Consider the following 18,840-nt stretch of genomic DNA (forward strand, 5'->3'; position numbering starts at 1 on the left):
ACCATCTCTGTCACTCCTACGGCATTAACCTTAATATCGCTCCGCTAAATGCTCCTAGGGAAATTGAGTCAATTGTCGAGAATGGGAAGTGCCGCATATACTAGAACAATTGTTTCTGTTGCTCACTCGAGGCCTGACATGGTTCTTCTTGACTTCGAGAAGCGAACCATATTCGTTATCGAATTTTCGATACCAGCGGACAAAAACATAATAACCAAGGAGAATGAAAAGAAAGAGAGGTATCGAGACCTTATAAGGGAGTTGCAACGATTGTACCCGGAATATTCTGTTAAACTGATCGTCCTTATCATCGACGCTCTTGGAGGTGCCAAGCTTTCACTTGCTAATGGCCTAAAAAGCATCCCTGCGTGTCAACAATATGCTAGAACACTTGCGGGAAAAATGCAGAAGGCGGTTGTCCTTGGGTCACTCCGTGTTCTTAGGGTGCACGAGGCTTTTGCTGGATCGTCGTATTGATTCCTTTACAAACTGTAACCACCTATCTCACGGTTGTGAGACGTGGTTGTAGCTGAAATATTACCGCGATTTCGCTGGAAGCTGGTGCAATTTTCCAGATTAGCATCCGCTCCCGGCGAAATCCTGCGGTTGTACTTATGACAAACTTTTAATTATATATATATATATATATAACTTTTTTTTCTAACTTTTATACAGAATAGTCAAAATTGGGTAAATCAAGTTGAAACTGAACATTCATCTTTATATTTAGGTATGAACAGCCTATAAACGAGTCTTATAAACTTATAGACTTATAAACTTATTAATTTTTGAATACTACCTCCATAGGTCTGTTTGATACGGTCCTAACAAAATCCCATAAATGAAAAATTGGGTTTAGCTAGTTTTTGGCGCTAATCATGATTTTCTATACAGTTTTTCAAATAAAAAATGTTTCTCATACATAAAACACTCTTTCTATGAATTTTGTTTAAGATTATGGATTGAGAAAATGTATTTAAACTTTTTGTAGATTATTTAATATACTTTTGGAAATATTCTGTAATTTTTTTATTTGAAAATATTTTAAAACAAGCCGGTCGGAAACTATTGGAAATCAAAAACCATTCAAATTTAGACAAGGTATCATCAAATATTTCCCCCAACATTCTCTGATTATTTTTTTTGCATTTAAAAATTTTTGGTGGTCATCTAAAGTATAATCTGCTATTTTCCACGAAAAATTCCACCACTTTGGGAGTGGAAAGCACCCTTAATGTGAGATAAATGTTTAAATAAACGCTGGGGGAAGGTATTTTATGTGTAGAAAATGTGTATTAATTTTGAATTAAATCGGTAAAGTAGTTTTGGAATGGCAGTGAACACGGACTTTGAAAAAGTAGGTTTGAGAAAAACCCGTTTAAAGTTTTAGAAACCTGCAGCTGTCAGTGCTGTAGTGCTAGAGTGCTAGAGTGCTAGAGGACAGGAGACTATCTAGACAATAACTTCGAGAGATTTTTTGAAAGTGCAAACCTTTACTCCCCCTCCCCCTTAAGGTAAAATGTTTAGACAATTTATAATTGTTTTTAGCGATTTTTTCTTAGAATAGAGTTAGAAAGGCGCGGTGTTTTCAAAAAATTTTAATTGATTTTCACCTTTCAATTAGAGCGAGACAATAATCAATTTGAGTTAAGGAACATAATTTCTTAAAACGTGTTTTCATTCATAACCATCTCTTATAATAATGTGAATATATTTAATGCTTTCACGATGATTGATTTTGATAAAAAGAGATATTTCGGGTTTCAATAGTGTAAAAAACTACGAATTTTGTCGACGTTTCGTGAACATTGTAGTTCACTTCTTCCGGGCTGACCTGAAACTGAGGTATCAGGTTATGTTGTTCTTATGTATACTCTTTACGATGCCTGTGATTGTCCAAAGCGCCCCACCGTGAGGACTGGTTGAACCTGATTAGCCAATCTAGTCTTTTTTTTTTTAATCCGGGAGGACGGAAAGACAAATCGGATTGGTATTATATCCATCGTCCTTATTAATGTTATTAGGGTGTTTTAAGATTTTGATTGCTTTTTTTATGTTTTCTGGGAAAGATATTGTGTTTCTTTTGCGATGACTGTTGTTTTATCAAATAAAATGTGATGTCCCGTTTAGATATAATGCTCAGGTAGTGCTGATTGCATAATATATAAGCCTGACTTTACCGTCATGTTCCTTTATAAGTTGGCTCACCGCTCTCCCGGTTTCTCCAATATAGTCTTTGCCACAAGAGTATTTGGTATACATTAGATCGTATATCTTTTGACCAATCCCAAAGGATTAAAAATCTTTCCACTCAAAAACAAAAAAAATAAAATTTGTCAAATTACTTCCAGTAAGGCAAACACGACTAACTGATACAGTAAAAAACGTGGCCATGCTCTCAGCAATGAACTGATTTCAGCCTTATCTAAAGGACATCGTTTTGCAGTAGCTCCTTCCAAAGTCCCAACAGAAGATATCATCAGCAATTTGAAATCCACAATATAAAACAAAAACCCTTCCCAAAGACTCGAAACTTGACAGTCAAACAATATCTAAATTAATACTTTCTAATCCCATCTCTCCAAGATTTTACGGGCTCCCAAAAATCCTCAAAAATAACATTCGACTCAGATTGATCGTCAGCGCAATAAACTCAGCAACTTACAACCTAGCGCGCTTCTCGCTACAAAAATAAATCCGGTTACAGGAAACTCTCTCAATCACGTCCAACACTCATTTGACTTTATCAAATTTGACTAAAGATTCACATTAAGCCCCAGGACACCATAGTGAGTTTCGACATACTATCTCTCTTTACGAAAGTACCAATTTCTGATACAATTTATATCACTAAATCTTTTGCAAACTTCTCTTCCGAGCTCATACCTTTGATAGCACACTGTGTCAATAATACTTACTTCTCTTTTAATAACCAATTCTACGAACAAACCTCAGGAGCAGCAATGAGATCCGCAATCTCACCTGTAAGAACCAACATCTTTATGGAACATCTAGAAACTAAAATCTTCAACCAATCCAAGCTTAAACCACAATTTTGGTTCGGTAACGTTAATGATACTTTTGTCATCTGGCGACATGGACGAGATGAACTAAATAAGTTTTTCGATTTCATCAATCGATCACATGCTACTATCCAATTCAACATGGCCATTTAACAAAAACAGAAAATTGCCTTTCTTGGCCGTATTAGTTTACAAATTATCTAATAATACATTGGGACATGAAGTTTACAGAAAACTCACCTATAGAAACAGATACCTACAGGCCTCCTCTTACCAGCACCAATCTCAAAAACAATCGGTTATCAACACCCTTGTATACAGAGCTGTCTCCATAACAGATGTAGATAACTTACAAAAAGAATTACAAATCGTTAAACAAATCCTGATACAAAACGATTACAAAAAGAAAAAAATTGATACAGTAATAAGGAAATACACTAAAGAAAAAAACAAGTCAACACCACCTACGAAGGAAAGAGAGAGAGAAAACGACCATCATCCTACCCTACATCCAAGGAGTCACAGAACAAATAGGAAGAATTCTCAACAAATACAACATTCATACCATATTTAAACCACCTGCGAAAATAGGGCAAATAATAAATAACCCCAGAGACAAAAAAGCACCCCTCAGTGATCCAGGAGTATATAAAATCCCTTGTTCTTGTGCCAAACTCTATATTGGAGAAACCGAGAAAGCGGTGAGCCAACGTATAAAGGAGCATAAGAGTAGTCAATTTGAAAATTTTTGAAAATGAACATTATTTTTGATTATTTTCGAAATCGAAATTTTAGTACATGGGCCCCTTTTTGGCAAACAGATTCAACTGATAATTTTTCTAAATAAATAATAATAAGCAACTCAAAATTGTGCGGATTAAAAAGATTGTTATTTGCACTTACTTAAAAACGTTGGCATAGTACAGATTATTATTTTTTATTAAGTATCCTCCGTAATACATGCAGGCTGCATAAGCAAAATATATAATGGATCGAGCTAATCCAAAAACCAAACCTCTGTAATGAGTATTTCTCTTTCCTGCTTTGAAAGATGGTTCCATTGAATTTATGTAACATTTGTAGATATTATCTTCTATCCCGAGTCCAACAACGGTTCTTACGTTACTTACTGCTTCGACAGCAATCTAAAAAATCCAATATCTAATTAAAAATACAACTTAATGCCGTAAAAGTGCAATGCATAAATTAATTATATTTTCCGAAATTTTGAACCACGTACCCCTATCTTAAATAATATTTGTCGATATAATATTTTTTTAGTGAATTTCCCAATTACTGTTTCTTATAGATTAAAAAGTATTAAAATTTTTGACCAAGTATTTAAATTTTTAAATAAAAAATATGAATTCTCAACCAAAAATGTAACAGATGATAATCGAGCCAAGAATTCTATTTATTTTAAACGAAAAATCTATTGCATTAAACCAAAAAACATTATATTTCTACCAAAAGAGATGAATATCAAAATTAAAAAAAGTGAATTTTTAAAAAGAGTGGGATTTTCATAAAGAGAGATTTTCCAGTCATTTAATACAATAATTTTTATCCAAAATGTAGATATGTTTAGCAAAAAGCACAATATTTCTAAAACACAGTTGGATTATCAGGCAAATAATTGAATTTTCAAACAAAAAGATAAATTTTCAACCATTAAGATGAATTTTATATTAAGAAATATGAATTCTTTACAAAATATAATAATTTCTAACTAACTAATTAAATTTTCCATTAAAGAGATAAATTTTCTAACAAAAAAGACGATTTTTTAAAACAAATTACAGCAATTTTTAACCAAATAGTTGATTTTTAAAACTGAAAAAGATAGATTATTATCCAAGAATGAAAAGTTATTTTTTCAATAAAAAAATTAATCACAATTGAAAAAATAATAATTTTCAACAAAACATTTAAAGGTTCTACTAAATATTTAAATGTTCTCTCAAACATTTGGTTTTTTATAACAAAAAGAAAAATCGTTTACTAAAAGAGTTTAATATACAACCAAGGATATAAATTTGTCGACCAAGCAGTTAAATTTTCAAATAAAAATTCGAATGAAATTCAAATAAAAAATTTAATAGTTCAAATTTGAACGAGAAAAGATGTTCTTTTTAATTAAAAAACCGTTGCAATGAACCAAAGAATATGAAATTTCTAACAAATAAGATCAATTTTTAAATAAACAAAATTTTTATTCAGTTAGTTGAATTTTCAAAAAAAGAGAATAATTTTCTACCAAGGAAAATAAAATGATTAAAAAATTAAATAACTTTTTAACCAAATAGTTGAATTTGATAACTGAAAAATACGAATTGTTGTTTTATTAATTTAGTAACCAAATTATTGATCAAAAATAGAATAGTTATATTTTCATTTTAAAAAATTATTTTTTGTTGAAAACAAAACGAATTTTCAACAAATCGGTTTAATTTTGTAACCATTTTTAAAGTTTTTCACCAAATTGTTGAATTTTCAATAAACTTAAACGAATATTTTCAAGAAAGAAAAATTTTCAAACAAACATTGGAGTTTTCAACCAAATAATTAAATGTTTAGTTGAAAAAATTAATTTTTAACAAATAAAAACAAATTTTTATCAAGGTAGTTCAAATTTCAACAAATTTCAAAAATTATGAATCTTCAACAAATAAATTAATTTTGAAGATAGCAGTTCCACTTTTAAAAAAATAGTTGAATTTAAAAATTGAAAATATTAATCTTTGAAAAAAAATGTAATAGCTGATAGTTAAAAAAAATTAAAATTCAAAGTAATTAAATTAACTCGAATAGGCGAATTTTCAACGAAATAGTTGTATCCTCAACTAAAAAAGATTCAATTTTAGCCAAACAGTTCAATTTTTATCCAATAAAATATCATTTCTACCAACAAAATAAAAAGACTTTTTAACGCATTATATGAATTTTCAAGGAAATAGGACTGTTGATCATTTCTGACGAAAGAATAATAATTTAAAAAAATTCAAATTCATTTTTAAAGATTTTAAAAAATTAGGTTCGAAAACTGGAAATTTTTATCAGAAAATAAGAGCAAAAAAGGACTCAGAGTATAAAATTTTACAATTCCGAAGGATCCGGAATTTAGAATAATTGTAATTATATTATTTTCAATCAAAAGCGTTCAAAATTAAATAATTAGAATCTCTACAATTTTGATTTTAAATGATTTTGAATTCGAATCTATTAGAATTTAAAATGGAAAACTAAATTGAATGTTTCAAAATCAAAGATAATTATGTAAAAATTAAAATGTTAACATTCATAATTTTTATACTTTAAATAGATATTGATTGTTATTCCTGTGAACTTTTAATGTTTCAATTATTTTCAAAACCTTGAAAATTATATGCTTTTTACCTTGAAACTATCAAAATCGATCAAATGAAATCTGGTTTAAAGATTAAATCTTTATTTCGGTAGGATTTTGAAACTAAATCGTTCAAAATAATTATTTTGTATATTTTTAATCATAATTTGTATGATTAATTCAATTTAATCTATAGTTTCAAGTGAAAACTTGAAATTAATGATAAAGAATATTCATTCAAGGAGAAGAAATTGATGTTGCTTCAAGTTGGAATAAAAGTATATTAGATGTCAAATTGAGATAAAATAATGATAGATAGTATCGATCTATCAACCGGGTGACTTCTTAACAATTAGTCTTAGATTTGATAAATAATAACGCCGCCCAGAATGCAGATAAAAATATTTTGTTAACCTGTGAAAAAGCTTAATAAATTCTGCATTAAGTGGGCCTTAGTTGAAGTGATTAGACATTTTTTGTATTACATTATCACGTGAGATAGGCAAAAATAAAATGATAAAAAAAGTACAAAACTGTTTTTTAACCTGAATTTTATTTTTGACTATCTAAAGTGATAATTCAATACCCAAACGGCCAAACTACTTCCGCTAACGCTTATTTAACGCAGAATTCAATAGGATTTTCAAAGATTTAAAAAATGATATTTTTTCCTGTGTTCAGGAGAATGGAGTCGTCTTTAAAATTTGAGGATGTTTTTTAATAGATTACCTGGTTAGCGGTCCAATACTATGAAACATAAGAACTTCAATAAAAAATTATCACAGTGGAGCAAGGTGGCCGTTTTAATCTAAGAAAGAAATGCTTGGTCATTTCCCGCGGTTTTCACCGGTTTTCAAACATTGTTCACTATCTATTAAATTAAAAGCTCAAACACTCAATCCTGTTGAAGTTAACCAATTTTCTATTTAAATCAATGAAAAATGAACTGGAAATTAAAGCACTCAAGTTGAAACTCTTACATTTTTAAATTTTTAAATTGATGTTTAAAAGTTCTTTTTTTTATTTAAGAATTTTGCATTTAAATGCTCAATATCTTACACCTATAAAACGGAAAGTACTAACACTGTTCAATTTAATAATTTTAAATTAAATGCACTTCAACTTAAAAATTTACAATTTTCCACTTTTATAAACTGCAGAGTCCAAAGATTCAGTTTCGGTTCCAAAAATATAAATCCACGTTATCATTTTCAACGCCCTAAATTAAATAATTAATCAATAAACTTAAAATATATAGAATTTTATCTGGTTTTAAGCCAAAAAAATTAAAACTTGAAAGATTAAGTATTTTTTTAACTGAAGATTTTTTAGATAAGAATTTGAATTATTTCTATTTTTAATAGTTTAGGTATCCTTAAAAAGCTTAAAATTTTTATTTCAAAGGCTTTTAAAATCTACAAATTGTTTCAAATTTTTACAAATGTTAAATCTTAAACAAAGTAAAGTAATCTTTAGAAAATGTTTTTATTCTTTTGAAGACTTTCACAAATTAAACAAGGTTAGACATTTTTGGTTTAAAATCTGCAAAAATCCACACTTTGTTTTAAATTAGAATATGGCTATTTGTGCCTAAATTTCCGTATGAATAGCCGAATTTTGCGGAACACCTACTTCTTTTAAATTATTTGAAATAATTTCAAGTTTTAAAGTAATTTTGCAGATTTTCAAAACCTGTAAATATCTCTAAAAATTGCTCGAATTGTTCTGCAAATAAGAAGTGTTCAATTGCTATTTATACATAGAAATTCAACAATTTCACTTACAAATTAATAGTTTTTATATAGAGCAATTAAAATAAATAAAAAATAATTAAAAATAAACATCTAAAATGGAAAACTTTGTCAAGTAAAAGAATTTCGAATTACTCCTTATATACTGAATGATATCATAATTGAAGAAGATAATAATTTGACGAGTTATTAAAAGAATAGTTAAAATCGAACTTAGACAGATTTTTTTTCCAAGATTTGTAAAATTCTCGTTCTAAAAATAGATTCACTCTTATTTCCCGGGGTTTCCCGGTCTCAAAAAATTCCCGATTATTGATAGATTTCCCCGATTTCCCGGTCCAGAGGACACCCTGCCGGAGAGACACGTATAGTATTCATCTATAAATGTAGCTTAAAAGAACAAGAAAAGATCAGCTGAGGCCTTGGTGGCGTAACTGATTAACACTACATTCATGTATAGTACCGTTCCCTGTTCAAATCCTGGCTGAGGCAAATTTTTTTCTTGTTCTTCAAACGATTATTTGTCCGAAGTAATCGCTAAAGATAACATTTTAATTAATTAAAACGTGCAATAAAAATAAAATTTAATAAATAAGAATTCAGAGACGAACCTTCGTCGAAGTTTCCAAACTCAGATGATAATTGAAAGTCTCATTTGTCAAAACTAAACCCTGTAGATATGTGACTACAAGAATTAGAGGGATGAAGGACATTCCCACTAATCCTAATCTCCAGTCATAGTAAATTGACAATGTAATGGCAAGTATGATAGTACTAATTGATTGAATTATAGTTCCAATCCTCTGTCCTGAAGCACCCTGAACAGCTGCTGATTCTGTTGAAAGTTTTGAGCACAGGGCTCCTGTACCATTGGCGGGATTGTCAAACCAACCTATTTCTTGTTTCAATATTGCTTCGAATATCAGACCTCGTAATCTGATTGTCAAACATTCACTTGATACGCTGAAGAGAAAAATCTAAAATCACATCTTTTATTACATTTTAACATCAATTAGTTACTATAATAAAATATATTTTGGGGCTTCAGTTTTGTTACTTATTATAAAAAGAGACAGTTCAAAAACTACGTCACACTGTCAATCCAGACGGGGGGGGGCTACTTCATAAATTCTGTGATGATTGTTGGCATGGTAGAGGGGGGGGGGGGTTAACTCATAATGTTACATTACACTTAGAAAATATAAATGCGATTAAGAATTTGTTGAAATGCTTGAAGAAATACAACCCATCTATTATATTTTTGTGGTCACAAATTCTACTACTTGTTTAAACAGTTAACTGATTTTTCTTGAAAATCAATTTTTCTTCAACTGAAACTTCAACTATTACATTATTCAATGAAAATTCATCTTTTTGCATTCTCATCAGAGAAGGTATCAGATTTGTGTAAAATTGAACCCCCCCCCCATTTTTGTGAAATGTCCACTTTATGCGACCTGCTGCATCCGAAAAACAGGTTTTTATAAATGAATCTTTCTGCGTGTTTTGTATGTGCGTCTGTGTGTGCCTGTAGGTTTTTTTTATCATGATTACTTTCAAAAGAATTTACAGATTAGGTTGGCCTTTGGCATACTTTTTTGACGTCATAAATTTAAGGTCAAATTCGTTAGCCAGCCATTTTGTATGGAAATTATAAAAGTTAGAGCACTTTCAAAATTTTGTGATCACCGTTTTTTTAATTTAAGAACTCTATGTATGGTTATTAGTAACGCTCGAAAGCAAGAAAATTTATCCTGATAACTTTTTCTGATAACAAAACAACGCACGATATGAAAAAAATCAGAGAAAGAAAAACGTTGCATTTTCAAGACGCTATAAGATTATTATCATAACATTTTTTGGAATTTTTCTGGAAAATCGAAAATTGATATTTTGATTGCACAAAAAATAATGAAAACCAAAAAATTTTATTTTACGTCTAAACTTGACAAGATATGAAAAAGATGAATAAAAAAAACTGTGCATTAAAAACAGATCTACACATTTTTTATGTGAATCACTTTTTAACAGGACTCGTAGTTTTTGTTTTATTCTTAAAAAACATCATTTGAAAATTCTAAAAATTAAATTTCTGTACAAACAACACAACCTACGAGAAAATAAGGTTTTGTTTTATTCATAAAAAATATTAAAAATGAAAAATTTAATTTTTGGACAAGATTCACAAACTATAAAAAAATGATTAAACTAAAGTTGTGTATCTAAAAAAAGAGTAAAAGCACAGCCAAATTTTTCATCAATAATTGTTTCATAGGAAGCGTAATTTTTGTTTTTATTTGTAAAAAATAACATTTCAAATACAAAAATTAAATTGTTTAAAAAAACAACACAAGGTACGAAAAAGAATTAATAGACAAAATTTGTTTAACCACAAAATTTCTACAAATTTGTTATAAACTCTTCTTATAAATAAGTATTAAATATAAAAAATTGACTTTTCGGAAAAACGAAGGAAATCGCAATAACATTTTATTTAACTAAATTTTCGACTAAATAATGTCTAAAAATTTGCTTAAAACTACCTTCCGTTAGGATGCGTATTTTTAGTTTGAATAGTAAAAATTAAAATTGAAAATAAACAAATTAAATTTATAGAATTCTTTTATCTTATTTTCTTAATAGGATGTGCATTTTTTTAATTTTAAAAATAAAGCAATGAAAATACTTTTGCTTCAATACTAATTATTATTATGAATTGCAATAAGATAAATTTATGGAAATGATACGTTTTTGGAATAGCTAAAAATAAAAATTAATGTAAAATAAAGTGCAATAATATTAAATTAATAATTAAAAATAAAACTTGTGCTTTATTATGCAATAGCCGAATAAGCAGCACCAAACCGATGTACAGAAACAAATATAATATTCATTTGATATAATCGAGTTAAACATAATGTAGAAACGTTCGCATTTTGGACAACATTTTTAATTAAATAATTGATACAAAAATATACGCATTTTGTTTTATATTCGTATTTTTTTACAGAAACCTGATTTTCTTACTTTGTGTTTGAAAATTCAACAGTTTTTTTTTAAATTTCGTCATTTTTGCTAAAAAAAACATCATAGGTTTTGTTGAAAATTCGTCTTTTTTGGTAAAAAAACATTGTTTTTTTATTGAATCCAACTTTTTTGATTCAAAATCAAAATACTTTCTTGTTTGAAATATCAACCAATATATTTTTGGTTCAGAATTAAACTTTTTTGTTTCAAATTCTATTATTTGATTAAAAGTTGAACCATTTTCTTTCTTAAACATTGATTTTATTGGTTGAAGGTTTAAAAAATTTTATAAAAATTAATTTTTTAACTAAAAATTCTACCATTGCATTATTGGTTGAAGATCAATCAATTTCAATTGAAAATACAACAATTTAATTCACAATGCATATATTATATTGCAAATACATATATTTTGTTGGAAAATAATCTTCTTGCTTTCGGTTTCAAAATTGAACAGTTTCGTAGAAAATTTGTCTTTTTGTCTTAAAAATTCATCTGCTTTGTTAAACATTTACTTTTGCTGATTAGAATTCTTTACTTAAGTCGAGAATTCAACTATTTCCCAGGAAATTTTATTATTCTGTTAAAGTTTCAACTATTTTGTTAAATATTTAATGGTTTTTTTGCATCTTCGTGTTTTTGGATGGAAAATTCCTCCTTTTGGATTCAGAATTCAAGTGCCTTTTAAATATATGGTCTTTTTGTTTTAAGAGTTCAACTATTTGGTTCATAATTTAATGGTTTACTTGTTTATTAATTTTTTCGTTAATTTAATTATTTGATTGAAAATTCATCTACGTTGATCGAAAATGTAACTGCGTAATTATAAATGAAACTATTTTTTTACAAATTTAATTATTATGTTGTAAGTTCAGCTATTTTCTTAAAAGTCCTTTTTGTGAAAATACAACTGTTTTGTTGAAAATTCTTTTTTTTTTTGCTTAGAAATTCAACTTTTTTGTTAAAAGTTTATCTTTTTGGATTAAAAATTCTACAATCTGCAACTATTTCTTATTGAAGTTAAATCTTTATTGTTTGATTATTTGAAGATGTGGTTGAAAATTTATCTAAAAAATTGTACAGAAAAATCAAATTAACGCGTAGTTTAATCATTTTTATTCAGAAAATAAAAAAATTTTCAATTGATTTAAAGCTATATGATTTGGAGTTTCAAGGTGTAATATTTTGGAATCTCAACGAACAATACATTACATTATTTAACTAAAAAATGTTTCGTCCATTTAAATTGCATGTTTAGCTATTAAGTCGACATTTTTTTTTCAATTTATTTCGTTAAATAAAACGTTTCTTTTGGTCAAAAGTTTAAATTTTTCGTTGCCAATGCAACTGTTTGGTCTAAAATTCATTTCCTCGTATGCTGATAATTTAACTAACTGACAGAAAAATCATTATATTTTTTATTGAAAATTCATCAGTACCGGTTTAAAGGTAAACTGCTTTATAAAATATTTGACTTTTTAAATTACTGTGTATGTTTTTTGTTTTACTTAAGTTGATTATCAAATGAAATTGAAGAAAAAATATTGTTTTTAAAGGGGTGTGAGATGTTCGTATTTGTAACGTAAACCTGACAGGTTAAAGGTTCAAGTGTTCCAAATAGCATGACGTAGTTTTTAACTGCCCAACCAAATTTTGGGACAAAGAAATTCACCTGTGGTTCCTTTTATTTATACAAAATTTTCTTAAATTTATGTTAACTCACAATCTGTTCTTTTTTTGCATGAATTAAAAAGTTTTCTTTAATTTGAGACTTTATAGTAACAACTTCACAAGTTAGTAAATAAAAAATTAAATGATTAATTGTTGTTTTTATTTTAGATATTTTTGTAAATGACGTTTTAACCTACCTGGCTAAAATTGGATACACCAATAATCACTCCAGCTACTACAAACCAGGTGCAGTATCTGTTTGTTTCCTGACGAACTTCATCTGAATCTGGGCCCGAAAGGACCTGTAAATTTTTTGATTCTGTGTTTACTTGTGTTGTTTATACCATGAAAAAGAAATATTTTTTTAGATTTCGAAAAAAACGGTTTCTCTTATTTTGGCTGACTCAGCTTGACCGTGACTACTGTTTAGAGAATTTATTCTTTTACGTAGAATAATATACAGGGAACAGATTAGAGCCACAGTGAAGTTAACTGAAGAAAGAAGCTCTAATTCGCTCCCTGATAATAAACAAGATAGTAAAATTTAATTAATTTTAAAAATATTTGATTACAAATCAAATAATTTTAATAATGAGAACAGTTCCTTATTTATTTTTTACTTAAAATTAAATTAGTTTTATATAATTATAAGAGTATGTCTGTATATATATACATAATAAAAAAATAACTTAATCTGCACACTTACACCAATGACATCTCCGAATAAAATTGAAAAGAGTGGCATAGAACAACCGACAATTATCGATGTAAAACAAGCAGGAAGGATGAAAGGCCATTCTTGTTGATTTAGCTCCAAGATTCTCATCATCGACACTTTTTTAGTTGTTTTATTGACGTCTTGATTTAAATCCTAAGAAGACAATCATTTTATCTTAAAGAAACTTTTTTTCAATAAAATTTAGTAAGAAATACCTTATGGGCCGTACATAATTTGCGTTAAGTCTTTTGGGCGTGTATGTTTGTGGGGGTGGGGGGGGAGGGGGTCACAATTTTTCTATGTAAGATACTGTGAACAACTCACATTCAAAATATAAACTCTGTTAATTAAACAAATTTAGGTATTTAATTGAATTAATTTAAGAGAATAAAGTGTGTTAATAAAAATAAGTATTTATTTTTACGAGTAAAGTTTTATCATTTATGCAAGGCCTAAAATGTTGCCTAGTTCAACATAGTTCATGTAGTCAGAATTTAGAATTTTTTAGCCTGAAATCAAAAAGTGTGGAATGGCAAATTAACCTTATTCTCTAAAGAATAATTTCCCCTCTTTTTAACCCACTTTTTAGAACTTAAATGTCAAACGAATTAATAGAATCCAATAATAAAATCCAACTACAATTCTTCTCTTGAATTTTCGATAAAAATGTTATTTTTTGTTAAAATTATATTATTTAATTCAAAATTTAATTATTCTGTTGAAAATTTAACAGTTTAAAAAAAGAAATTCTTCTAATTAGGAATTCAACGGTCTTGTTGGAAAGTTATCTTTTTTCCTTAAAAATTGAACAATTTGATTGTTTTTTTTCTTTTTTGACTGAAATGCAGATATGGTTAAAAATCAACTATTTTGTTGAAAATTCGACATTTTGGTTTAAACATTCATCTCCTTCAGTTAAAAATTAAATTTTTTTCGAAAATTTACATCTTTAGGATGAAAATTCAACTGTTTTGAAGAAAATACGTATTTTCGTCTCTAAATATCAACAAGTTTGTATAATATTCAAGTATTTCGTGAATAGTTCAACTATTTTTTACAAAACTTTCTGTTTCAGTTGAAGATTTATCATTTTAGTTAAAAAAGCTTTTTATTTGTTCTTTATGCAACTATTTTGTGTAAAACTTGGCTTTTTTTGTTAAAGATTAATTTTTGTCAACTGAAGAAATAAATTTCACTTTTGATGGAAAATTCGCCTTTTTTATTTGAGAATATAGATTCAAGTCTGTTCTTGAAACGTTGCCTTTTATGATCCAATTCAACAAGTTTTGATTTTAAATTAATATATTTTTTGGTACAAAAATCAACTATTAAATTTTTTGTTGAAAATTCAACTTATTGTCGAGAGTTAAACTGGTTTATTAAAAATTAATTTTTTTGTTTTGCTTGAAGATTAATAATTTTGAAAGACAATTTATCATTAGTTTTTAGTTCAGAATTTAATTGTTCGGGTCACAGTTAACTTTTTTGTTAAATATTCACAAATTCGGGTTGAAAATATAACTGTTTGTAGAAAAATCGTCTCTTTGACTTGAAAATTCTACTATTATTTTTTTCTATTGAAAATTGATTTTCGTTACTAAATATTTAACTATTGTATTTTGGGCTATTTTATATTTAACTTTAATAATGTAACTATTTGAAAAGAAAGTTATGTAACTTGTTGAGTTGTTGAAAATTCGTCTTTTTAATAGATTATTAACTTTCTTGGTTGAAATCAATAATTTTTATTGAAGACTGAACTATTTTGTAGAAAGTTCGTTTTTCCACAAAAATTATAGTTGAATATATAGATTTCGTATACAGATTTTGATGAAATTTGTTTTCTTCAGGGCTGAATAATCCTCCCCGGTTACAAATTTAAATTTTTTATTAGATAAGTCTACTGTTACGTTGTTAGTTTAGAATTCATCTTTTTTGGTTAAAAATTCTACTATTTGGACAACAATTTTATTATTATTGTATGAAAATAAATCTACTATGATGGAAAATGCATATTTTCACTTTTTTGGTTAAAAACCTTTTTGTGGTGGAAATTTTATCTTTTTTGGTTGAAATGCAATTTTTCTGTTGAAAAATTAAAATTTTGTGGAAAATTTGTCTTATTTGGCTGAATTCAACTGTTTTCAATTAACTTATTAACATTTGTTTTGATTGAAACATCAACTATTACATTTTTTGATTCATTTTTTTTTGATGATAATTCATACTTTTAGTTTAAAATTTTAACCATACGGTTAAAAATTCATCTATTTAAAAAAAAAATGTTGTCTTTTTTGTTGTGGAAAATTAATTAACTTGATTGAAATTTCAAATAATTAGTTAAAAATTAATGCGTTTTGTTGACACTTTCATTTTCAGCAAAAAATTAGTCTTTTTGGTTGAAAATCCAACTATTTTGTATAGAAGTCGTACTTTTTCTCGAAAATTTAAAACTTTAGATAAAATTTGTTTTCTTTATTGACTAAATAATCATTGATGGTTGAGAATTCAACTCTTAAAGAAAATTAGTGTCTTTGATTTGAAGATTCATCACTTCAGACTTAAGATAAAAAATGTTATCTTTTTCAACTAAAAATGAAACTATTTGCAGGAAAATAAATCTGGTTTGGTTGAGAATTCAACTATTTAAAAAAAATTTTTTTTTTGAATGATAATATTTTATCATTCCATACATCATTCCTGATCTATGAAAAATAAAAACATTAAAAAATATATATTCAGTAGCTGAAAAAATTATTAACATAATAAAAAAATTTTTTATTAACATACCTCCAATTTCATATCAACTGATTCATCCTCATCATCATCTTCCTGTTTGTTACTTGTTTGGTTCGTAATTGCAGTGCTGGATTCAGTAAAGTCAGATACCTGAAATTTTATGAATAACAAATAAGATCTAATTTAAAAAAATTATTCCTAAAAAATAGGTCAAATTCATTAAAAAAAATTTGCAATAATTTTATTTTGTTACCTGAGCTGTGACGAGCGAAAAATAATGCCCTTCCAAATCCATCAAATAATCGTGAGTACCTTCTTCCACGGCCTCTCCATTGCATAAAACAACGATCTTATCAGCTCCTCGAATAGTTGTCAGTCTGTGTGCTACAATAATTGTAGTTCTTCCTCGGTTCGCCTAAAAAAACATAAATCATTCTAAATTTCAAAAAACCGGTCCTTTTTGATTAAAAAAAAAATTATTTACAATAATATTTTTAAACCTTGTCTAAAGCGGCTTGCACTTTTGACTCACTGCCAGTGTCAAGTGCAGAAGTTGCCTCATCAAGTAGTAAGATACTTGGATCTCGAACAATTGCTCTGGCAATTGCAATTCTTTGTTTTTGACCTCCAGAAATTTGCGCCCCTCTTTCACCCACAAGTGTGTCATATTTCTTTAAAATTAAATAAAGAAATTCACAATAGGGTGGTCGAAAATTTTTTTACGCTAAAGAGCAAGGCGTTTATGAGATTTTTTATGAGATCGCTTAAGCGACTTTTTATGAGATTCTTAGAAAAAGAATTAGTATTTGTTATTGCTCTAAATCCGTCTATGTCAAGGCGTACCTCATGAATTAACAATTGACAAGGGAATTTAAATGAGACAAATTCATTTTTCGACACATGGAAGAAAAAAAACATCAACTATCTTGTATTGTGCCTGAAAAATGTACCGAAAATTCAAAATATAAGTTTTATTTAAAATTCATGCTAGAGATGGAAATTTTCTTGAATTTTTTCAGCATCAACTTTCTGTATTTGACAACTGAAAAATTTTTAACAAATTTTAAATTCCCTAAACAATTATTATTTTTTAAGAAATTTGTGTGCACCATGTAAATCATAAAAAATCAGTATTTTTCGGAATTTAAGACATTTTGTAATTTTTTGAACAATTTTTATTTTGTTCAAATCATCTTTCATGCTGATTCATGAAAATTTAAAACTTTTCTCCTAGTTAGGTAAGGTCAAAAAATTCTGGTTTCTTAAATTATCTTACACTTTGTCAATAATTATTAAGATAATGTTTCTTTTAGAAGTTAAACCTCAATTGGTCAAACAAATATTATTTGCTTGAAAAATTTATTTTCTTATATTAGAAATAGTTAATTTTTTTGTTGGGATTAATAAGGCAGATAATATGTGTCTTCAGAATACAATGAAAATTTTTTTCAAGAAAATAATAATTCATTGAATGGTTATTAATTGTTTAAACACTCAATAATTCCCACATTGAAATATTATTATATCATCAATTGTGTAATTAGTTTAAAAAAGTCTGAAATTTCATTACATTGTTGGAACAAATTTTTACAATTGAAAATTTTCAAATCAAAACAATTGATTTATATTTGTACCAATATCTCAAATTCCTAAAAATTGAGAGAAATTTTGTTCAAAGTGCAGTATTTTCCGAACCAGCGTAGGTATCTAGAATCTTATTTTTTATTTAAAGTGAGAATTTTAATCTTACAATTAATATAAAAAAAATAAAATAAAAATAATTCTGAAATGATAACATAATGGCTGTTTTCAGAAAATTCTTTATAGTTTATTTTCTCAAAGACTCTACTTATTTTTGTAGTAACTTGTAATACATACTTCACATTTTCCTAGGTTTCTTCTTGGTAAATTTATGTTTCATTTTAATAAATAAATATTTTGGAAGAATCTAATTCTTGTCACTTCCCCGGAAATAACAAAAGGAACACAGAAATAATTAAATACAAATTTTTGCACCTAGAAAAGTTAAAAAAAATCTTTCGCTCTTTTCTGATATTTTTGATCATTTTCGATACTAAAGAAAAATTATATTCAAAAAAATTCACGATCGAAAAAAATGGTTAAGTTCCTATAAAACTGATAGGATGTCTTTCTTGTAAAAGTGGAAATTGGGATGAAAGATACAAGAAAAGATAAAAATAATGATTCTTTCTAGAAATTTTTTTTATTTTATTCATAAAAAGATCATAAAAAGAAGATTTTTTGATACAATATTTATGTAATATTAAAATAACATTTCCGCTAATATCAAAAAGGAACCTTATCAGTTTAATGTGAGCTCAACCATTTTGACGCCAGGAATTATTTAAAATAATTTTTTATTTTCTCTTGTATCTAAAATGCAACAATTAAGTGGGTTATATTATTAAACGTTACTTTTAACATACCTTTTCAACAATAAATTCAAATTATAACTTAGTTTCACGATTATTGAGACCGTCACGATTATTGAGTCAATTTACTTTATATAATACATGTTACTAGCTTTTTAAAAGAATTCAAATA

The 18,840-nt window shown here is 27.3% G+C and overlaps 1 protein-coding gene across 1 annotated transcript in view; it reads right to left on the reverse strand.

The window, feature by feature from the left end:
- The window catches only part of LOC117178422 (ATP-dependent translocase ABCB1-like), a 63,914-nt gene that overhangs the window by 14,228 nt on the left and 30,846 nt on the right, over positions 1 to 18,840 (reverse strand). The window contains exons 9-15 of the mRNA XM_033369848.1: positions 16,776 to 16,946; positions 16,529 to 16,690; positions 16,327 to 16,425; positions 13,525 to 13,689; positions 13,016 to 13,120; positions 8,732 to 9,097; positions 3,927 to 4,168 (exon numbers count right to left, since the gene is read on the reverse strand). Of these exons, the coding sequence (XP_033225739.1) occupies positions 3,927 to 4,168; positions 8,732 to 9,097; positions 13,016 to 13,120; positions 13,525 to 13,689; positions 16,327 to 16,425; positions 16,529 to 16,690; positions 16,776 to 16,946 (1,310 nt within the window). The remainder of the gene's footprint in view (positions 1 to 3,926; positions 4,169 to 8,731; positions 9,098 to 13,015; positions 13,121 to 13,524; positions 13,690 to 16,326; positions 16,426 to 16,528; positions 16,691 to 16,775; positions 16,947 to 18,840) is intronic.

Source organism: Belonocnema kinseyi, chromosome 8, assembly GCF_010883055.1.
Source record: "Belonocnema kinseyi isolate 2016_QV_RU_SX_M_011 chromosome 8, B_treatae_v1, whole genome shotgun sequence".
In the NCBI taxonomy this organism is placed as follows: domain Eukaryota; kingdom Metazoa; phylum Arthropoda; class Insecta; order Hymenoptera; family Cynipidae; genus Belonocnema; species Belonocnema kinseyi.